The sequence below is a fragment of the Manis pentadactyla genome, chromosome 9, assembly GCF_030020395.1.
Source record: "Manis pentadactyla isolate mManPen7 chromosome 9, mManPen7.hap1, whole genome shotgun sequence".
In the NCBI taxonomy this organism is placed as follows: domain Eukaryota; kingdom Metazoa; phylum Chordata; class Mammalia; order Pholidota; family Manidae; genus Manis; species Manis pentadactyla.
This window is the reverse complement of record NC_080027.1, coordinates 59,779,943-59,799,733: the sequence shown is the minus strand read 5'-3', so window position 1 is coordinate 59,799,733 and position 19,791 is coordinate 59,779,943. Positions and strand designations below refer to the sequence as shown.

At 47.8% G+C, this 19,791-nt stretch overlaps 2 protein-coding genes across 2 annotated transcripts in view; both read right to left on the bottom strand.

The window, feature by feature from the left end:
- The window catches only part of LOC118936013 (sodium- and chloride-dependent glycine transporter 2), a 58,586-nt gene extending 55,014 nt beyond the window's left edge, over positions 1 to 3,572 (bottom strand). The window contains exons 1-2 of the mRNA XM_036932732.2: positions 3,383 to 3,572; positions 2,872 to 3,045 (exon numbers count right to left, since the gene is read on the bottom strand). Coding sequence (XP_036788627.2) covers positions 2,872 to 3,045; positions 3,383 to 3,491 — 283 coding nt within the window. The 5' untranslated portion in view covers positions 3,492 to 3,572. The remainder of the gene's footprint in view (positions 1 to 2,871; positions 3,046 to 3,382) is intronic.
- A 691-nt stretch (positions 3,573 to 4,263) lies between these two features.
- Positions 4,264 to 9,430, bottom strand: LOC130685034 (sodium- and chloride-dependent glycine transporter 2-like). Its single transcript, XM_057508208.1, has 3 exons — positions 8,758 to 9,430; positions 6,093 to 6,231; positions 4,264 to 4,898 (listed from the first exon to the last, which is right to left on the bottom strand). The coding sequence occupies exons 1-3, from the start codon at positions 9,271 to 9,273 to the stop codon at positions 4,264 to 4,266; spliced, it is 1,290 nt and encodes a 429-aa protein (XP_057364191.1). The 5' UTR covers positions 9,274 to 9,430.
- Positions 9,431 to 19,791: the final 10,361 nt, after the last annotated feature.

Below are 19,791 nucleotides of genomic sequence, written 5' to 3'. Positions count from 1 at the left end.
AACAATGTTCATTTTTAATAAATAGAACACTTCATCCCATAGATGCACTACAACATATTTAAAACATGGAATTATTCACAATTATTGGAACTTTTGTCACTTGTCTCAGTGTTTCTAGTATTTTCCAAGATCTAAAATATGGGTGCAATGAGCAGTCATGTATAGTCCTTACCTGTGTCTCTCATTTCCCCCTTAAGAGTGATTCCTAAACCAAACTACTGTTCAGACAAACTTTCCTTTTACCTCATAGAATTTCAGCTATAAACAGTTAGGGAACACCTAGCCTGGCATCACTATGCCGTAGCTAATGGAGTAGAACCTGCTGCACTAAGAACTCTCCAGAAACCCTGGAGAAGTGGAGAATCAGGAGTCATGACACCCAAATCCCATTGTTAGTTCTATGTGTGCCTTACAGCCTGATACTTCCACTCTCTGAGCCTTCCCATCCATTTTCTCACTTGCAAAATAGTGATGATGTCACCTGCCCTTTGGAACTCACAGGGCCCCTATGAGGAATAGCAGAGACATCACTTACGGAGCTCCTTTGTGGGTTGGGGAGCATTTAGCATGGTGGTTAGGACACTGATCACAGGAGGCAGGCTAACTGGAGTTCAAATCCCAGGCCTACCACAGAGCTTAGCTATATGACCTTGAGCTCCAGTCTTTTCACATGGTAAAATGGAAATAATAATAGAAGCCATACGTTGGCTTGCTGTCCATCTTCACATTGGTAATATGACTAAAAGGGTTTAACATGGTGTGTAGTGAGTGATGATAGCTATTAAGTGTTAAGGGACTGCACAAATATTAGTGGATGTTGTTAGTGGAGGAGACCTGTGTCTCTAAACTACAATCCCACTTGGAGGACAGATACAGGACACTGAGTGCCATGACCCACATGGTTCCCTAGGGAAACCCCCCAGAGAAGCTGAAGCAAGGCAACAGCCCTCTGCTGGAGGCACTCCCTTGAAAAGTGACTTCCCTCTCAGGCACAATCCAGAAAGGACAAGCAGGGCTCTGGGATGACCTTGGGGTACTTCTCCATTCCAGACCCCACATCCTGGAGCACGCACTTTGCCTGACATAGCAGCCATTTGCAGGACACCACTCTGGCAGCAGACTGCTGGTTGTGAATCCATGAACCCACTGAGTAGGATTCTCTCAGTTTTGCAGAGGTGACCACTGGGCTGGCAGGGTCTGCAGGGCAAAGATGATGGGGCGCTCCCTTCCACAAGTGGTCAAGGGCAGCCAAAGTAAGGGGTGTGGGCAAACTCTAACCTAGTGGTTCCTACTTGGGTGCACCTGGGGGACTTTAAAAATAACGGTTCTTAGGTTCCATCCCCAGTTGGTCAGTTTAATTAGTCTGGGGTGGCCCCTAAGTGCTGTTTTGATTTAATTCCCCTGGAGATTCTAACATGTAGAACCACTGCCCTCACCTAAGAATCCATAAACATGGAGATGGTAAAAGTAAGGACACTGAGGCCCAGAGATTCTAAGAGGCACTCTTGGTCACAGCACCACTGAGCCATGCACCTGAGAACCTCCACTCCTGCCCCTCCATTCCTAAGCACTTGCAGGGGCACAGGATTTGAAAGTAATAGGCATGTATCTCTAGTTTTAGCTCTTCTTATTCAAAGCCTCTCGGGACTGGGAGGGGTGGTTGGTCATGGTGTGTATGAACATGTACACATGTGTAAAAATGCTCCAGTGTGAATTACTGCCTTTAGGTATGTGCCTCTCTCTGGAGGTGTGGGGGGGAAGAATTCATCTTTCCCTCTTAACATGCTTAAAGGGATAAATAACATCCTAATGCTGCAACTGCCCGTTGAAAAGGCAAAAGAGCTGATTTGGTGGAGGAGCGACGACTCTAAGGGCCAGTTCTATAGAGATCACAGGATTCTGACCTCAGCCCAGATCCAGCTTAAGGGGAATAACAGATCTGCCAGGGAAAGAAGACACTTCTTGCTTATTGGTGCCCATTAAAATGACCAGAGCCTTCAATGGTAACTGATACTAGCCCCTTCTATTTGTAGTTTCTTTTTCCAGCTGCTATCATATCCTTCATTTCTTTTCTCCTTACAGCAATCCCATGATGTAAGTATGATGAAGAATACTGTTATATTTCTATTTTTTCCAATGAGGAAAGCTCAGATCCAGAGAGAAGTTACCTTTCCTAGATACATGTAGTGTCAGGAGCTGAGATGTTTTACAGACCGGAAAGCCTTGCTGACAGATCTGCCCTGCTCCTCACATTCACTCCCTTGCCTGTGACCCAACAAGCAGACAGCTTCCCTCAAGTTCTCAAGGCCCATCAATTTCAGGTCTGAAATGCCCTCCAGGAACATTCCCTGACTTCTCTGACAGATGTCATCTGTCGCCTCTTCAAGGGACTACATTATGCACATTTCTATCAGAAGGCTTCAGCTTAAGGGTCTCTTCTCATATTTACCTCAGGCACTGAGCAGTATTTTGTGAAGTGTGGACCCAGAATCACATACATCAACTCTCCTAGACTCTAGGGCCTCACTGCTTTTGAAATCGGACCATGCACATGAGTCACCTGAAGACCTTGATAAAATGCAATGCAAATTCCCTGACCCCACCCAAATCTAATAAATAAGACTACCTGGTGGGCCTATAAATGTGCATTTTTAACAAACACACCAGTTATTCATGAGCAAACAAAAATTTGATTACCCCTCCTCTGAGCCATGAGCTCCTTATATGTTAGAATTAAGTATATTTGGTTGTTTGTTTTAGCATCTGCAGCCCCCAGCACCTAGCACAGGTCCTGGCAAACATAATATATGCTCAATTAGTCTTTATTAATTGTATGAATAGTTCATCTAATGTTGGTATATCCAAACTTACCTAGTAAGAGTTTGGTTTTATCTTTGCATTCTGGCGTGTTCCAAGGGTTGTTGCAGGAGCCCCAGGGCAGCACAGACACAAAGGAGGCAAACAGGTAGAAAAGTGTGTAGCAGATAATCACATTGTAGTATATGGCTATTAGGACGGAGATGATTAGCATTGCGATGCCACAACCTGTGGAAGCAAAATTTCCAGGGATTCATTCCATCCCAAATCCTGTGCTTTCTCACAGTTGGGCACAAGGTGAGGACCTAGGTCTTTTTGACAGATGGATAAGCTAATAGCAGAGTGGACTCGGTATCTTCCAGGGACACTGAGGTGTTCTGCCAGGAACAGGGCAATGCCAGAGTTGATTTGGGGCCATTCTTAAGAGAGCTCCAGAGGTGGAATTTATCAAATAGACAAGGAAGGAGTGAGTTCCACCAATCACAGAACAGGTCTCCCTTCCTGGGGCAAGTGGTGCCAGGGAGAGAGGTGGGGCTGAGGAGGCTAGAAGGCAGGATGGACTCACCTTGCAGGGCTGGGATGGCCTTCCACACAGACACGGGCCCCTGGCTGGCAAACTGGCCCAGTGACACCTCTAGGAAGAAGATGGGCAACCCAGCCAGCGCCAGCATCATCAGGTAAGGGATGAGGAAAGCACCTTAGAAAGAGAGAGTGGGAAGTGAGAGACCCAAGAGGCCAAGGCTAGGCTCAGACCCACCTTTACCGTCTGAGGTGGGAGCTGGGTCCCTTTCCTTCCGCAGAGGCTTTTGATATTCCAGCTCAATCCCAGGCACCCAGGAACATTTAAGAGCCCTTGGCTAAGTGCACGGGAGCCCTGCACACACTCCTGTACTCGGTTCCCCACCAGGTGGATTGCTGGGTGGTGCTGGCTGGGTTTTATTGTTTTCTTTTTCTTACTATTGTACTTCCATGTCCCCAAATTAAGCCATCCTCAGAATTCAACAAAGCCATGCCTTTGACTCATGATTGGAGTCAACATCTCCTCAGCACATCCACCTCCAAGGACCTACCATCTACGCAGCAAGACTCCAGGAGCCCTTCTCTACAAAAAGCCAAGTTATCTGTGCTCGGCGAGGACAGACCTCTCCCACACAGCGGCCAGCACACACTCCCCAACTTCCTTCTCCACATAAAAAGTCCCTTCCATCCTTCAAGGTCAACTCAAATGCGTGGTCCTCTAAGAAGTCTCCCTTCTCTGCTGTCCCACCTTACCTTCCCCGGGCACTGGGCAGCACTTAACAATATTGATGGGGGTGTCTTATCTATACCGTGAGGCCCCCCGAGGTTGTTGACCCTTCTCTTTCCTCCCCAGAAGACCTGGCCTAGGGCTATAGTAACTGGTAAGCCTGTACAGACCCGGCTGACAGTTCTTGGGTTTTTTTCCCCTCAGGGATTCTTTGAGGTTTTAGGGGAGGGTCTTGGGGAACAGCCCTGGGCTTTTAAAAGATTTAGACCCGGAAACGCAGTTGCATGGGTCAAAGCCACCTCAGAGACCAGAGATGCCAGAGCCCAGACATGCTCAACATAGGGGACGCTGATCTGCCCTTCCTGCTCGCCCTTGTCCCAACTTCCTGTCCCGCGGAAGGGCCTTTGCTGCCGGGGCCTCTGCACCCGAGGAAGGCCCGGCGGCGGCCAAGGGGAGTAATAAGAGAGGTCCTGCTCTATCCTCTCCAGACAGGGTTTCCGAAAGAGACGTGGTTTACGTAATTCTCTTCTGCTCCTGTAAGGAGGAGGCGAGCTCTCCACTCCGCGCTGAGAGCTGCGGGGCCGAAGACGCAGTGCGGAAAGTCTCCCTCGCCCTCCGCGCGCCTCCTGGGCGCGCAGCTCCGGGAACCCGGCCACGCGCCCAGCCCCGCACTTTGCAGATCTCCGGCGAGCAAAACACCGGCAACTCTGGCTCTCCCAACTTCCCTGACTGGGCCTCCCACCCAACCCGGATCCTGGGTGCCCACCCTTTCCTGTCATTGGTGGCCCCAGGACACACCTCCGGCCCCCTTCCTGCTCCCTGGTTTGGGGATTCCCTGCGGAAGACCGAGAGAAAACCCAGCTGGGGTGCCTCTGTGTGGCCAACAAACGTTCTTCTCCTTCCAGGGCACCCCTCATTGCAAAAGCGCTGCCATCCTAATAAGTACTTGTCAACATGTCCTAATATGGAGTTGGGGGAGGGGACATTAACATATTTTTTTCCGTTTTACTCGTCCCGTGGTGCAGCATCTGACCGTCGTCCGGGATGCACCAAATTCCGCCTGAGGCCCACCCACGAGAAAAAAACAAAACAAAACAGCTGCCTAACCTGATGCGGGCGGGGGCGCCTTTCTGGTCTCTTTGGTCAGTTGAAAAGCTGTGGAACGGAGTCCTACGTGCAAATTCCTATTCCCAGAAGGCGATTTGTCAGTTTAGCCAACGGGGAGGCTCTAAGGAGCTTCAACGTCAGGAGGGCAAGCAGAGGGGGCCTTGACTGTGTGGGCTCCCTCCTCACTGGGCTCCGAAGAGGTGAAACGGATCCTAGAATTCTGGAAGCTGGTGCACGCCTAACTGGCGTCCTCGCCATTTCAGAAACGGGTTTCCTTCAAAAGCAGCTTCTTCCACCCAGTTAGAACAAGTGAAAGGAAACCCGTTTTTGCTAAGCGATTTTGCTAGTCAAAATGCCCTGCCAGTGTGCAAAACGATTAATGCGTGTGGATACTTCTGAGAGGTTTTCCAGAGCACAGACCCCAGCCCTTCTGTACTCACACCTCCTGGGTCGCAGCCTGCGTTCTGTACAACCCAAATGTCCATTCCCAAGGCCTCCCATGTAGGCTCCAATTTTGGTTTTAATCTTAAAACATCCTTAATTCAGTGCCAAGGACCACAGAGCTACTGTCATTTAGCAGGGAGGAGTGAAACCACTCACTGAACACTTGTCAGCTAGAGTCTGAACTCCTCTGCAGTCAGTGCCCACTTGGCCTGGGACCCGACCTCTCAGGCTGAACCAGTGGGCGATCACGAGGGCCTACCTCTTCCCTAACCAACATCTCCAGATAAAAGCCCCTGGATCTACTGCCAACCAGTTACAGTAGCCCCCGCCCTCTGGCTTGGCACTGTTCCCTACAATTTAGCTGGAGTGTGAGGAGGCTGTCCTGAACCTCCCCTTCTGGCCCTGGATTCTGGGTAACCCCAGCCCCGCAAATGCCCACCCCGCCGCGCCGCAGGCCAAAAGACTGGAAAAGCCATACCTCCCCCGTTCTGGAAGGCCAGGTAGGGAAACCTCCAGACATTGCCCAGCCCCACTGCATACCCCACCATGGACAGGATGAAGTCCAGTTTGCTGGACCAGTTCCCTCGGGCCTTATTCTCATCCCCTTGCTCGTCCTCCTGGGGGGCGGAAAAGCACATTGTTGGATAATAGCCCGGGTCCCTTGAAAGCAGGCACCATGCCACCCCTCCCCCCGCTGAGGGTGCTTCCCAGCAAGCAGGCCCCCGCTTTTCAACTGAGGATGCATCGGCAAGCAGAACCCCAATTCTGAAGATAGGATGCATCTACAAGCAGGGCTCTCACCCCTCAACCCTGAACTGAGAGTCTTTCAGCAAGCAGGCTCCCAATTCTGATCTGAAAATCCATTTTAAGCAGACCTCTGGACCCCCCAAGCCTGCAGTGAGGGCACACACCAGCAAGCAGCTTTCCCCAAACTTTGAACCTGTAGGATGATTGCAAGCAGGTCCCTCCATCCCCAACCACTGACCAAGAGTTCATTTGGCAAGCAGGCCCCCAATATCATGCCGAGAGTCCCCAGCAAGCAGGCCCCTAACCAACCCCTCCCTCCCAAAACCCTCAATCACCCCTTCCTCAGCCCTTTGTCCCTCTGGAGTCTGCTATGGCAAGAAAGACAGCTGCAGTGCCCGAAGCCAGCCAGCACCCCTGCTTCACTTTCTCTGCCAAAGCCTGCAGACAGAACCTGCTTGGTGGGCTAATTTATAAGGGGGCCACCTTTCAGCACTGGGGTGAGGAAGATGGGCAGGAGGGAGAAATGGGGGTGAAAAAGGAGGGAGAACAGAGGTGATATGGATGTTAAAACCTGGAGTTCTGGTCTACACTTGACCACTGAACAGCTGGATAACCCCAGGCAAGCTGCTTGCTGTCTCTGAGCCAGTGTGCTCTTCTATAAAAAGAAGGGGTTAGAATAATTGTCCCCTCAGGCATCTTCCAGCTAGTCTACGGACCTTTGGGGCTCACCTCTCCAAGCTCAGACTACAGTGCTCTCTTGGAGTCATACCTGGAGCTGGAGTGCCTCACTACTAAGGAAAAAAGGCAGGGGTGAAGCTACCTCAAATGAACTCTGAAAATGTTCAGGACACTTGGACACCACACAAAGCTTCCAGAGACCCACTGCATAGATTCCACTTTCCCAATCACTCTCCACCTCCTATTCTAGCAATCTGGTGTGTCCCACACTGTTCCAAGGCCATGAAGAATGAAGCAGCAGCTATCTGGAAGAGATGTCTTGAGAAGAGAGAAGGAAGGCCAAGGTAGGTATCAGAAAGGCAAGAACAGAAAGATGGGCAGAGCTGGAAATAGGCAAATACAGGGCTTGATCTATATTGAATATCTTTAATATCCCCCTACAATCTTCCCCCATGCATACCCCTGCATCCTCATCCCCACCCTCCAGTTCTTCCAGGGCTCAGAAGGGTGGGAGTTCCAGCTGCTTTTGCCGCAGTGCGGAGGTTAGGCAAGACATGTGAAACAAATTTTCTGCCTCCACCTAGGGTCACGCTGCTGGGCACACCCTGTCAGAGGCAGCTAATGTACACAAACAGTCCAGAAGTGAACATCCAAAACAAGGGTGCATGGAAAGCCTAAGTGTCTGTTCATTTTTCTAATAGCTGAGCTCTTGTTGTGTGGGCCTGCTGATAAGGGTGACAGTGTGTGTGTGTGTGTGTGTGTGTGTGTGTGTGTGTGTGTGTGTGTGTGTGTGTGTGTACAAAGAAATGGAAGAGCTGTATAAACCTGAAATCTCACACAGGCGGATGTTCTGGTTCAGGTGCCCACCACTGGACACATGCCTAGCCGTTAAGCCCAAGGGAGGAGCGAAGACAGCAGAAAGGCAGGCAATGGGGAAGACAGAGCTGAAGTAGGTGAAACTGGACAGAGAAGAGATCAGAGCAGAGGGAGAGTCTGGAGGGAAATGGAAGAAGACAAAAGCGTATAGGAGAGAGGGGCCCACCAGTAAGAGTCGCCTTAACCCCGTCCTAGGATATTGGGATTTGCTCTGTGGGCTTTCATGCCTCTGGTTGGGCATTAAGTATAAATGCAGGGATGAATCCACATTTATGGGGCCTGAAGTGTATTTGAGAGAGATCCTCTGAGAAAAAAAAAATACAAAATTATGATGACAAAATTAGGTACACTGGGTTTGGAGAAACCCTGAAGTATAGTACTGGCAATGAAAAGGTTATAAGGATTTAAATTATTATCCTCCCACCCCCTCCCCAGGGTTTTCTGTTTTGTTTTGTTTTTTTAATTAAGGGGAAATTTTTTAAAGAAAATTCGCTGTCTTAGGCAAGAGGAGGATTAGTGCCGGCATGAAGGGGTCGGACTCTTTCTGTCTCACCTGTTCAAATGAGTCCGCACCCTGATTCCTCCTGTCACTGGGGCTGGGATGGGACAGACTGCCGCAGCTCCTAAGGTGGTGATCCCTCTGGTAGGGTCACTACAGCCCTCACGCCCTGAACTGGCAACCCCAGTGCGGCGCGAGCTTACGAAGCCCCAAAGCTGCCTTCAGCATCCATTACCTGGCACTGCCAACCGGTCTCCCCATCAGCACACGTGCACCCGCCAAGACCCGACTCACCTCGCACGCCTGGGGAGAAGGCGGCGAAAGCCGAGCGCGATCTGCTTACCTGGGTGGCAGCGGTGGCCACGCTGCCCGGGCGCACAGACGTGATTCCATCGGTGCCCAGCACCACGGTGCTCTGGCTCATATTCACCCAGCCCACGGCTGGGGTATTATTCCGCTCCAGGGTGCTTTTCCCCACACTCACGTTCGCATCCCCCTCCGGGCCACGCAGGGCCGGAATCTTACAATGCAGCGCATTGCCGGGCCCGGAGCTCCCCGAAGGAGGGGCGGCCTGAGGGACATGCGCCTCGCTCAAGTCCCGCAGAGCCGCCGAGGCCGCCGGCGCCCGCGAGCTACCGAGTTTGCAAGCCCCCAGTCCCGGCCCCTCGGCCTCACAGGCTCGCGCGTCCGGGGAATGGAATGTTTGGGCGCCCGTGGAGGCGGACCTGGGCACACGCGGCGTCGGCGCGGCAGCGGCCGCTGGAAGCTCCTGCTCCGGGCTCGTCCTGGGTGCGCACGGGCCATTGTGGTAGCCCGGCGCAGCCGCTGCCCCCAGGCTGTTGGCTGGTTGCTTATTCATTTCCTTGGGAGTACCGCAATCCTGCAAATACAATGTGAAGTTCGTGCAAGAAAGAAAAAAAAGTAAACTGCAGCTTTAAAAATACCTGTGTGTACATATAAAGACTTCACAGCTCAGGTCCAGACAGTATCTAGGAAACAATTTGGAATCTGGATTTTTTTTCCTTCGTCAAGAAAAACTGAAATCAGTATTTCTCAACTTGTCCGTCAATAACCAGATGACATAAAGAAGCTAATATTCTCCTCCCTGATAGAGGGAGAACTAAGAGGCAGAAATGTTTTTTGGAGGGGGAGAAGAGAAAGGTGGAAATAGCCCTACAGCCATGAGCTCCCCACCCTCTTTGGATTTCACATCACGGCTGTAGGGTCCCCTTCACCACTGTAGAAAGATTCTTTAATTTTCCGCCTCATTTCCTTTGTCATTCAACAATGCACATTGCCTTTATATATATTTAAGATATAGACAAGCTGTGGCCACAAAGCTGATTCCCTGGCACCTGCCAGCATTTCAGGCAAAATCCGTTGTGGGAACCCCAGCGCTCCAAATCCCATCCCCTCCAGCCAGGTAGTAAAGGAAGATGTAAGGATCACAACCAAAACAACAATAAACCAAACTTAAAACAAGATGGCAACCAGGTTTGTTATCTTACACAACCCACCTTGACTTCCAGATTCCCACATATGTAAAAGAAAGTGCAAAGTTTTTTGGTTCTCCTCCCTCCCAGGAATAACTATTCACAGGAGTCTATATCCTTCATGCCTCTACCTACACTTGCTTGGGGACCAAAACTCACGGCTTATCTTTATTTTCTTACTCCAATTGAGATAGAAATGAGAAGAACTGACAGCGGAAGACTTTCAGTCCGCTTTCTTCCCTCCTGCTATCTTTCAGGGCTTCCTAAGTATTAGCACCAATAATTACTAATATACTTGCACCCCAACCGCACACCTCTCGTCTAACCTTTGAGTTATGCACAGATCAGAACTTAATTTGCATCAAAACTAAGTACCTTGGCTCCAGCAAGCATGCTTATCTCAATAGCCTCTAGGACCCGAAGCCACCCACCTCAGTACCGGCATCTGGCTTTCAGCACCAAGGACAGTACCCAGAATCGCGCTGTTAGTACCAAACACGGCTCAACAGCTTCGGAAAACCGTTTTCTGATTTCAGGTGATGGTCACAAGAACAAACACCTACCGCTGAGAGAGCCTCCTCCTTTCCTCTTCCAAAATGCGAGGAGCATTTCCAAAAGAAGTATCCAAAACGAATCTGCCTTTCCTACCCCTGCAGCTTCCTCTCCTCTTAAAAGAACAAAAGCCAAACACTCACCATGTCTGATATCGGCAACAGATTGAAAGGTAGAGAATGAAACCAGCTACTGACAAGACTGGGTTTGGCTCCAGCACGAGAGGCGCTTTCTATATCTCCTTGGGAAAGGCCGGTTTTGCGTCAGTGCAAAGCAAGGTGCCCTTCGTTTGACATTTTTTTGATAATACAAGTTTGATAAATCATTACCCCCTTGGATTCGAGTTTTAAAGAGACAACAGCAGAGAGTACGCTGCCCAGTTGTCACTCGGGCGGGAGGGGACTGCGTGCTCGGCGTGACTCATGTGGGTCTGATTACTAAACCGAAGCCGGCGGGAGGGGATGACAGAAGTTTGCCTCCTCCTCATTAAAGGAAACATGGGAGGGACACGTCCCACTGCACCCAAGGCGAGGCGCAGCCGCCAACAGAGCTCATTGGGCTGCCGGCGTGGGCGTGGGGTAAGGAGTTAAATCACTCTCGTGTTTCTGTCTTTCCCTTCCACTAAATCCCGTAGCTGCTTCTCCGAATCCGCAGGTAACGGAATCCACAATATTATCCGGAAAGCGACCGAGGGTCTGCACATAGCGCCGCAGCCTGCTATGGCTGGTGCACACGGCTCCTACATTTAAACGGGCATACCCAGTTACGTGTGTGCAGACTTCAGATTCTCACAGTCCTACCCACCCAGACACCAGTGTTAGAGAGATTTTGGGTTTTGCTTAAAAATTGAGGTCTAGTATTTGCCTTACTATTTTTTATCTCTATTAACTCAATTAAGAGAATTTTTTCAGTAAAATATGACTATTTTTACTGTATTTTTAAAGATCCTATGCAAATATTTTGGAGAAATGAAAAGGTCATCCAGGCCTGAGTCGAAAGTGCGAGGTCTTAGACCCCCTCTAACAAGGATCCCCAGCCACCAGGCGGCGGGGCTGGCCATCCAGGAAGCCACAAGAGGACCTTCTACCATACTGGGGTTGGAGGTGGCCGTCGTGATAAATAGATGGATTTTCCTGTTCGTACAAAGCAATGACTATAATCATAAGAAAGGGGAGATACCTTTACAAAGAAGGGTTAGTTTAGATACTAGAAAGGGATTCGTAGAAAAATGTTTCTCCTCTCTCCTTCCTGGCAGGCCTGGTTGGGGAACCCCTGCCTCAGGGATGGGGAGTCAGGGAAAGCGCTTTGTCTCTTCCCTGCTGCTCGCAGCCCGGTCCACCGCCTCGGGGTCGGCGCCGTCGCACTCGGCTGGGCAGTCACCACGCGGCGGGAGGACAATGCCGCGACAGATTGCGGTGGGCGCCCGGGGCACTGCGGAGTCCCCTTGCGTCTCCTTCCGAACTGCTCGAGAGCGCTCAGATACCTCTGCTCACTGGCTTGCCAGCCTGGCCCCTGGGAGGACAGCGAGCTGGGGACTTGTGGTCTGCACTGTTAGGGAAGGAGAATAGTTTCCCTGAAAAGACCTTACCTTTGAGCCGCCTTGCGGGTTTCAGGTCGCTTTTTATTGTAGTTTTGAATCAGCATTTATTAAGCTCAGTACTGAACCAATCTGCAAGGTGTTCCCACGAATTATCCCATTTGGCCTTGACAACAACCTTTGTGAAACTCCCAGTTTTAAAGCTGGGAACTGAGACTCAGAAAGTCGCTTTCCAAAGCCGGAAAATCTCCCAACCCCTCTCACAGGGTCGCTGGGGACAGTCTCGCTCTCCCCGGGGGCCGCTCCGACGGAAACCAGGTGAGTTGCGGGCGGGGGCGGAGGGCAGGGGTAAAAGAGAGGTGGGACTGTGCTGGGCTCTATAAGGAGGAGGCTCAGGAGAGCAGGCGGGGCTGGGAATTCCGTAGGGGCGCGTGCTGCGGCCTTGGTGGGAGCTGGGAAACCCTGGACTCTTGGAGCTGCCGGGAAGTCAAGAGAGACTTACCGGGCGCTTTTTCCGAAACAGACCCCAGCTTCCAAAGAGCTAAACCAGAATGCGAGAACTGCACTGCACGGGCAGGCCTGGCAGCCCCGACTTCCGCGCCACGAGGGGCACCTCTAGGTCTGGGTAGGCCCTCCCTCTGCCGGCCCCGAGCCTACTTCCACCAGAGAGTCACGACTTCAAAGGCCTGGCCTTTCTTCAATTTGCATTTGAGCCACCGCTACAAAATGCCTCGTGCGAGGGAAGAGAACATGGGTGCACCGCCGTTCCGCGGCTCACTGACGTCCGGGGCTGCCGCGGGAGCCGAAAAGAAGGCGCAGAGACGTGTAGTACTGCGCGTCTTTCCACTGCCCCCAGCTGCGGCCCTGGGCACGAGTGACGCCCCGCCCTCCAGCTCAGCCACCCCGCCTGACATTTGGCTTGCGAGCCAGCCCGGGCCAAGTGCGCATTTGGGTTCCCGCTTGGGACCCGTCACGCGTCAGGCCCTGGAAACGCGACGGAGGTTGTGTGGAGGGGTTGACGGAGGCGCTGCTTTGGCACCCCACATCCCCCCACTTCCAGCCGCAAGAATCTAGAAAGGAGGGGCGGCGTGGAGAATGGGGGAGGGTGTTTGGAGCAAGGAGGCCTAAAGGGTCGTTCTGATAATAACGCGGTAGCAGAGCGGCGGGCACCAGGGCAGGGATGCAAGGGCGGGAAAGAGCGTGCCTGCCGGGGGCAGGAGGCCAGGGGCAGCTCACGGTGCGTACGCCCATGTGTCCGCGCCCGGGGAGCGTGGAGGACAGAGCCGCAGCATTGAAAAAGAATAAAAGGCGTTAGAGTCCTGCAGTCGCCGGCCTCAGCCCCCCGCCCTCCGCAGCCGCCTGGTTGGAGTGATAATCGGCCAAGCGCGCCACAGCCGAAGCTGCCGTAAATCCGCATCCATCACGGCGCAGCCATTCGGTCGGAATTAGACAGTCACTATGGCCTTAATTACTTTGTCAAAGATGAAAAATAGTAATTGATTTTGCCCTCGATCACTGCCCCCCTTGCAGATAAGCAAATAAATAGCTCTTTCGGAAAACCCGTGTCCATCCAGCAGTACGGGGAGCAGTCTAATGAGGAAGAGACCATCCCTTGGCAGCCCCGATACCCGTGTTTGTATCCAAAACAAGGGAGCAAACGAACCCAGGTGGGAGAGGGCCAGGGGGGTGGCATTGCTCATTCAAGATGCTGGCCTCTTCGGCACTAAGGAAGGAGACAGGAGGGAGTGGAAATGGCGTATTTACAAGCACCTGCTCTGGTGTTAACTAGGCGTTTGTGCTACCTGCCTCCTCTGGTCCTCGTCCTCAGGGCAGCAGGCAAAGCCAGGATTTGAGGCCAGGTCGGTTTGACTCCAACCCACCCCACCACACAGAGTGTAATGTGAGCCACCTGTGTTGGACTTCAGGTGATTTTGATATGGGAGCCATAAACACCTAAAACTTCTATAGGTGATGGCTGCATTTCAGGTGACATTGACAAGATAATCAAGAAGCCATGCAGTATTTTTGTATCATTTGTCTTCTAATGCCTAGTTCCACTGCAGTGTTGTTCTGTGCTAAGAAGATTTGCTCTGCAGACGGACTACACTACCTCCTAGCTCTGTGACCTTGGAAGAAATTCTCGATCTGCAAAATCAGGATAATGATGGTCAGCTTAAGGATTAAATGAGAGTGTGCATGTGAAGTGTGCAAACTGAGGCTGTCTGCCTGGTATACTTTCAATAAGTTATTGTTATTATTCAGTCTGGAAGAATCATCTGTTTGAAGACCCTCAGATTTAGCAAATAAAACAGGCCTTTCTGTCTGGCCTAGAAGATTTAATATAGGTATACATGCACAGAAAACAAAGGCTTACAAAGTAGATAATCATTTTCCCTCCTCATTCAAAATGGTTTAGTCACACAATAATCAAGTATTTATCTTCATTAAAGGAAAATGGGGAGCATCCTGAAAAAGTGCTCAAAGACTGCTGTGAGAGTGTCATAAGGCACCTTTTGTTTGGATTCAGGTGAAGTCGCAACATAAGTGAGAAGCTCAGAGCTTTGTAATTAGTTTCACTGTCCAGTTTTCATCTGGACCTCAGATATCAGGGAGACACAAACTAATAAAAGCCAGATTTTCTCACCATAGCCTTTCAGAAGAGTCTGTACTTGGAAATGAGTGGTTTAGCTAAGTAACTAGTCTGTGCAAAATGTAGGTGCAAAATCCCAAGACTCAGACAGGCAGGATGCTTGTTACTGAGTCAGCAGTAGTGATGATTCTCATTTCACTGCAGCAAAACTCAGGGCAGTGGGAGCAGGCGCAGAAACAGAGAAGTTAAAACAAGCTGCAGAGGACATTCAAGGTCATCTATAGTCCCACATGCCTGCTTTATGAGTGAAAACACAGAGATCCAGGGAGGAAAAGTGAGTACTCAAGGTCATCTGCATATAGAAACAAAATCTAGCAGCATTTGTTCTTTAAAAAGGAGAGAGAAAGAAAAAGAACTATGCTACCCTGTGATCCAGCAATCCCATTCTTAAGACTGTGTCCCAAAGAAACCACAACACAGTACAGGAATGTTTATTAATGCATAGTTGATAAATGGAAGTCTAGGGGAAAAATATCAAAAGAATGGGATGATTTGTAGCTGTTAATAAGAATGACTAAGAGCCACATAGTTAGCTTAGACACATTTTCATGAGACATTGAGTGAGAAAAGCCAAATGCATCAAAATCTGTATAATATGATTCCTCTTTGTTTGTGTGTATGTGTTTGATAGGGAGATGGAGTAAAATGTTGAGGCAGAGAGACACTAGGTAGCACCTAGGATTACTGGTAGGCAAAGTGGGCACTATGTGAGTGGAGCAGAGAGGAGGAGGAAGGCAAGAGGGGAGCAAAAAGGGAAAGAGAGGTAAAGGACTGCACTTTAAAAAAATGGTTGCAATTGTCATATTTATAAATTTATGTAAATGTGAATAAACAATTTTTAGAAAAAAATTCAGCACTAGAACCTGCTACTTTAATTAATGAGGATATTCATCAGATAAGCTACTTTCATTAGGAAGTATTCAGCCTATATCTATCTTATTTTCTCTGAGGCATAGAGCTCAGAAAAATGAATTTAATTAATTAAGGAGCAAAGCTTCCAGTATTTGGCTAACCCTCCTTCCTGAAGTCCTGGCATTTCTATCTCCTAGCTCTGCTGGGGTAGAAACAGACTCTAATCAAGACCTTTAGAGGACATAGTCTTAGAAAATATGATGATACTCTATACTATCACCCCACCTGTGTAATGTATATTAAACTAGAAAATAAACTAAAATTATACTAAACTGAAAATTTCTGATTTCTAATTTTTCTATGACTACATTGATGGTTTTCTGGTAAACAACATAGTCACTTCTTTCCTCTGCTCCCTCTTCTTATCATTCCTCTTTACTAGTCATATATATTTGGTTTAACTACTTAGTAATCTTCTTCCCAAGTCTAAGTCTTCTGTATTTATTCATCTGCTCAAATTTCCCAAACCACAAAATAAGAGAGGTCTGTTCTCAAATATATTCATTATTGGAAATTAGAGACTTCTAATATATGGAGTGCAAGAAAATTGATATTTTATGTCAATCACGTTAGTGAAAAAAATTCTTTTTTTTCTTGTATGTTCCTTTTTTCCCTAGCCTTCTGTTGCTGTCCTAGTTAATGCTGTTTAAAAAAAAGAAATTGAGTTCAATGTCATGCAAACCTAGCAGGAATTCCACAAGTAGAGCAGAACAGATGTTGGGAAGCCTCACTGTATAAGCAGTTAATGGAGTTAAACCATGGCTATTGAGTCAAATCTGAACAAGGTTCAGAGAGAAATGATGGTGATGACAATGGTCTAGTAAGTGGGACCTTGAAAATTCAAGACCTTTTACATCAGTAGGACTGTCAGATAACATAGATAAGTTTTTCAGAACCTTATGATTTTGTCACTTGGTGGTACCCTTGTAAATTGGGCCTTGGGAGCCACGGTCATTGGTGCCAAATTTGGCACTGTTGGCTCTAATAATACGAGGCATTCAATACAAGATGAGACCATCTCAAACAATGGCCAGCTCAGTCTGCTATCTTTGACAGACAACCCAGAGTTAATTAATCATGATGGTAGTTGTCTCATGGGATATCACCATTAGAGCTTAGAGAAATGATCCATGAAATCTTTTAACATAATCTCTCAGGGTCTACATTCTACTTTAGAGTGTTTCTATTTTCAGTGTGAACATCTTCCTGGGTGGGGGTAACATGGTATAATGAAAATAGGGCTCTAAAATAAGTTAGTAGTTAAGATTTTGAATCCAAGTTCAACTACTTACTAGCTGTGTGTTCTTGAACAGTTATTTATCCTCTGAGCCTTGCTTTCCTTTCAGTAAAATGAGATTTCTGTGGTGATTAAGTGAGATAAACTGTATGAAGCTTCTACCACAGTGTTCGGCACAAAAACCAAGCTCCTATTATCTTGAGATCCTAGGTTTTTGTGGGTCTAACAGTTACTACCTGAAGTGTGACACTATTCCCCCAGAGATGTAACTAAATAACTCCTTTCCCTAGACCTTTATATTACTGGATTTGTTGGCCAAGTTTTTTTCCTCATCTTTCTTGATAGGACATAAGTATTGTCTGGTACCTTCTCTTTCTTTTTAACCATTTAGAAATGTACTGCGAGAGCATTGGTTTGGTTTGGCTTTTTGTTTGTCTTTCTTAAAAATGCTAGGTCCAGCCATGTAGCTACAGTATCCTTTGCCTGAAATGCTTGTCCCTTCAGAGTGAATTCCTAACTATCCTTTCAGATTCATTGCCCAAAATGGGTCTCCTCTCAGAGGCTTTTTATGAACAGACTTAATATCTCCATTTTCTGTGCTTCTCTAGCACTTTGTGCATTGTAATTATTTCCTATGTCCTTTCTTCTACACATGCCACGAGGTACATGTGGCTACTTACATTTAAATTAATTAAAATTCAACAAAAGATTCCATTCTTCAGTCATAGTAACTACATTCCTAGTGCCCATAGTTACTAGCATTGGTCAGTGCAGAGAACATTTCCATTACTGAAGAAAACTCTGTTGGGCAGTGCTGTTCTAAACTGTGAACCCCTCAAAGGTAAAAGAGCTTGATTTTTGAAAAAGCTTCGGTATTTCTATTTGTACTGACATTTATTAGGCACTTAGTATTTTTGAATGAGTGCATGTTCATTACAGAAAATTTGGAAAAGCCCAAAGAACGTAAAAGTACATATTCCTACCAGTCAGCAATATATCCTATTAATATTTTGCTATAAGGCCTTCTAGACTTTCATGCGTACAAAGACATAGTTTTTGTTTTTATAAAATTGAGATCATGCTGCTCATAGCTTTTGTAATCTGCGTTTTTTCACTTACATTGTTGCTATGACTTTGCCCCATTGCCAGGAAATCTACATAATCACATTTAATTGCTGTACAGATTTTCATAGTATGAATACAGCAAAATTTAATAAATGATTATTTTACTTTGGGGTTGTTTCTGGTATTTATTGTTAATAGTATTACATTATGTATCTATACTTAGTTTGGCTCACTTCTCTAATTTGGATACTTAGTGTAGGCTCCTAAGTATGGAATTACCATTTAAAGAAACTGTACATTTTTGAGGATTGGATCCAACTTACCTGGAGCAGTTTTTTTGATGTTTGCCTTCAGACACAGACATGGAGCTGTACATGAAGATGTACCCAGGCTCTGAGGAGGGGGTAGCTGTGCCCTGCAGTCTGTTTCTGTTCCTTTTCCCAAGGATGCCCAGCAATCTGTGAATACCTCTGGCTATGAAAAAACCATGGGAACAAAAAGCCATATTATGTTTCCATGAAGACTAAACCAGTTTTCTCCTTAGCATAAAGGAATTTTTCAAATGGAAAGAATATTACTTGGCAAATACAAATATTTGTCATTGTCAGGATGCATAATATTCAAATTTTACAACTATTAGGACCAAACAAATAAGCCCATCTGTTTACCCAGGAATTAATTAAACAGTTACAAGAAATAATGCAAACATTGTTGAAATGTGCAGGATTTGAGAATGTTTCCTCTGCAGTGCCTCATTCAGGGCTCTCTCTGTTTTCTGCAGATTATATGGATGGTGACATGTTTTTCCAAATCATTAACTTGGGCGCAGCTTTGGGGCCAAATGGGAAGCTACATTCAAACCATTTTAAGAGCCTGGGTGATTGGTGTTGCTGACAAAGGGAAGGCCCTCTGTCGTTCACCACGGTGGGAGCATTTGGGGAGTGTGATTGCCTATGACGACTCATGGTTCAATGATTCCATTGTTTCATGAAGGCCTGGTTTCACTGATACTAAGAGAAAAAGGTGGACTGTGCCCCAACACAGTCACACTGTCAAAGACATTTCCAGTGTTTTGGTTTTTTTCCTTTAGAACTGAATTCTATCAGTTTTGGGCATTAAGATTTTTTTGGGGGGGAGGGCATTACATTATAGAAAAATATAATCAAAAAAGAAGAAAATAAACATTTGGGAAGTTTTGGAAAAGGACTCTACTGGGCCATACCCTGAGGCAAGGCCTTCTCTGTGCAGGTGGATTATTTGGGAGTGGGTCCCAGCAAAGGGAGCAAAGAAAATGACACAAGAATGGGAGAAGAGTCAATAGAGTGTTAATGAGTGAGGTCCCCCTGTGTGCACTTGGAGTTAGTCCTGCTTTGGGCTCCTCTGAGGCACCATGTGGAACATGTCAGAATTTCCCGACTAGGGGACAGAGAAGCTAGGAGGATCGAGGGTGTTAAACCCCAGCTCTTGTGGATACTCTGCCCTTGAGCTGAGCAAGTTTCCATAGCTCTGGAAAAAGATCTCCAGTAAAGAAACAGAGGGACATATGCTCGAGGTGGGAAGCTGTCAGCCTGCCAGAAACAGTCCAACCCAGATGCAAGAACACTTAGAGATGGGACACAGCAATGCAGGCTGGGGCATCAGCAGCTGCTGCTATGCTCGGCTTTAGGTTGTTTCCCATTCCTTAGACCAATCACACAGTACCTTGATTAATCCAGGCTTGGCCACGTGTCCATCTCTTAAGCACAGTGGGGCAGAATGCTGTGAACGGAAGCCCCCTCAAAACCATACGGAGAAGGGGAAGCAACTTTCCAAAGAAAGTGTGGAGTAGTAAATTACAGTTATCAGAATAAGTGCAGGAGAGAAGATGAACAGACAAAAGAATAATAATAATAATAAGAGATTCACTTCCAAGCTTTAATCCTATTACAGGG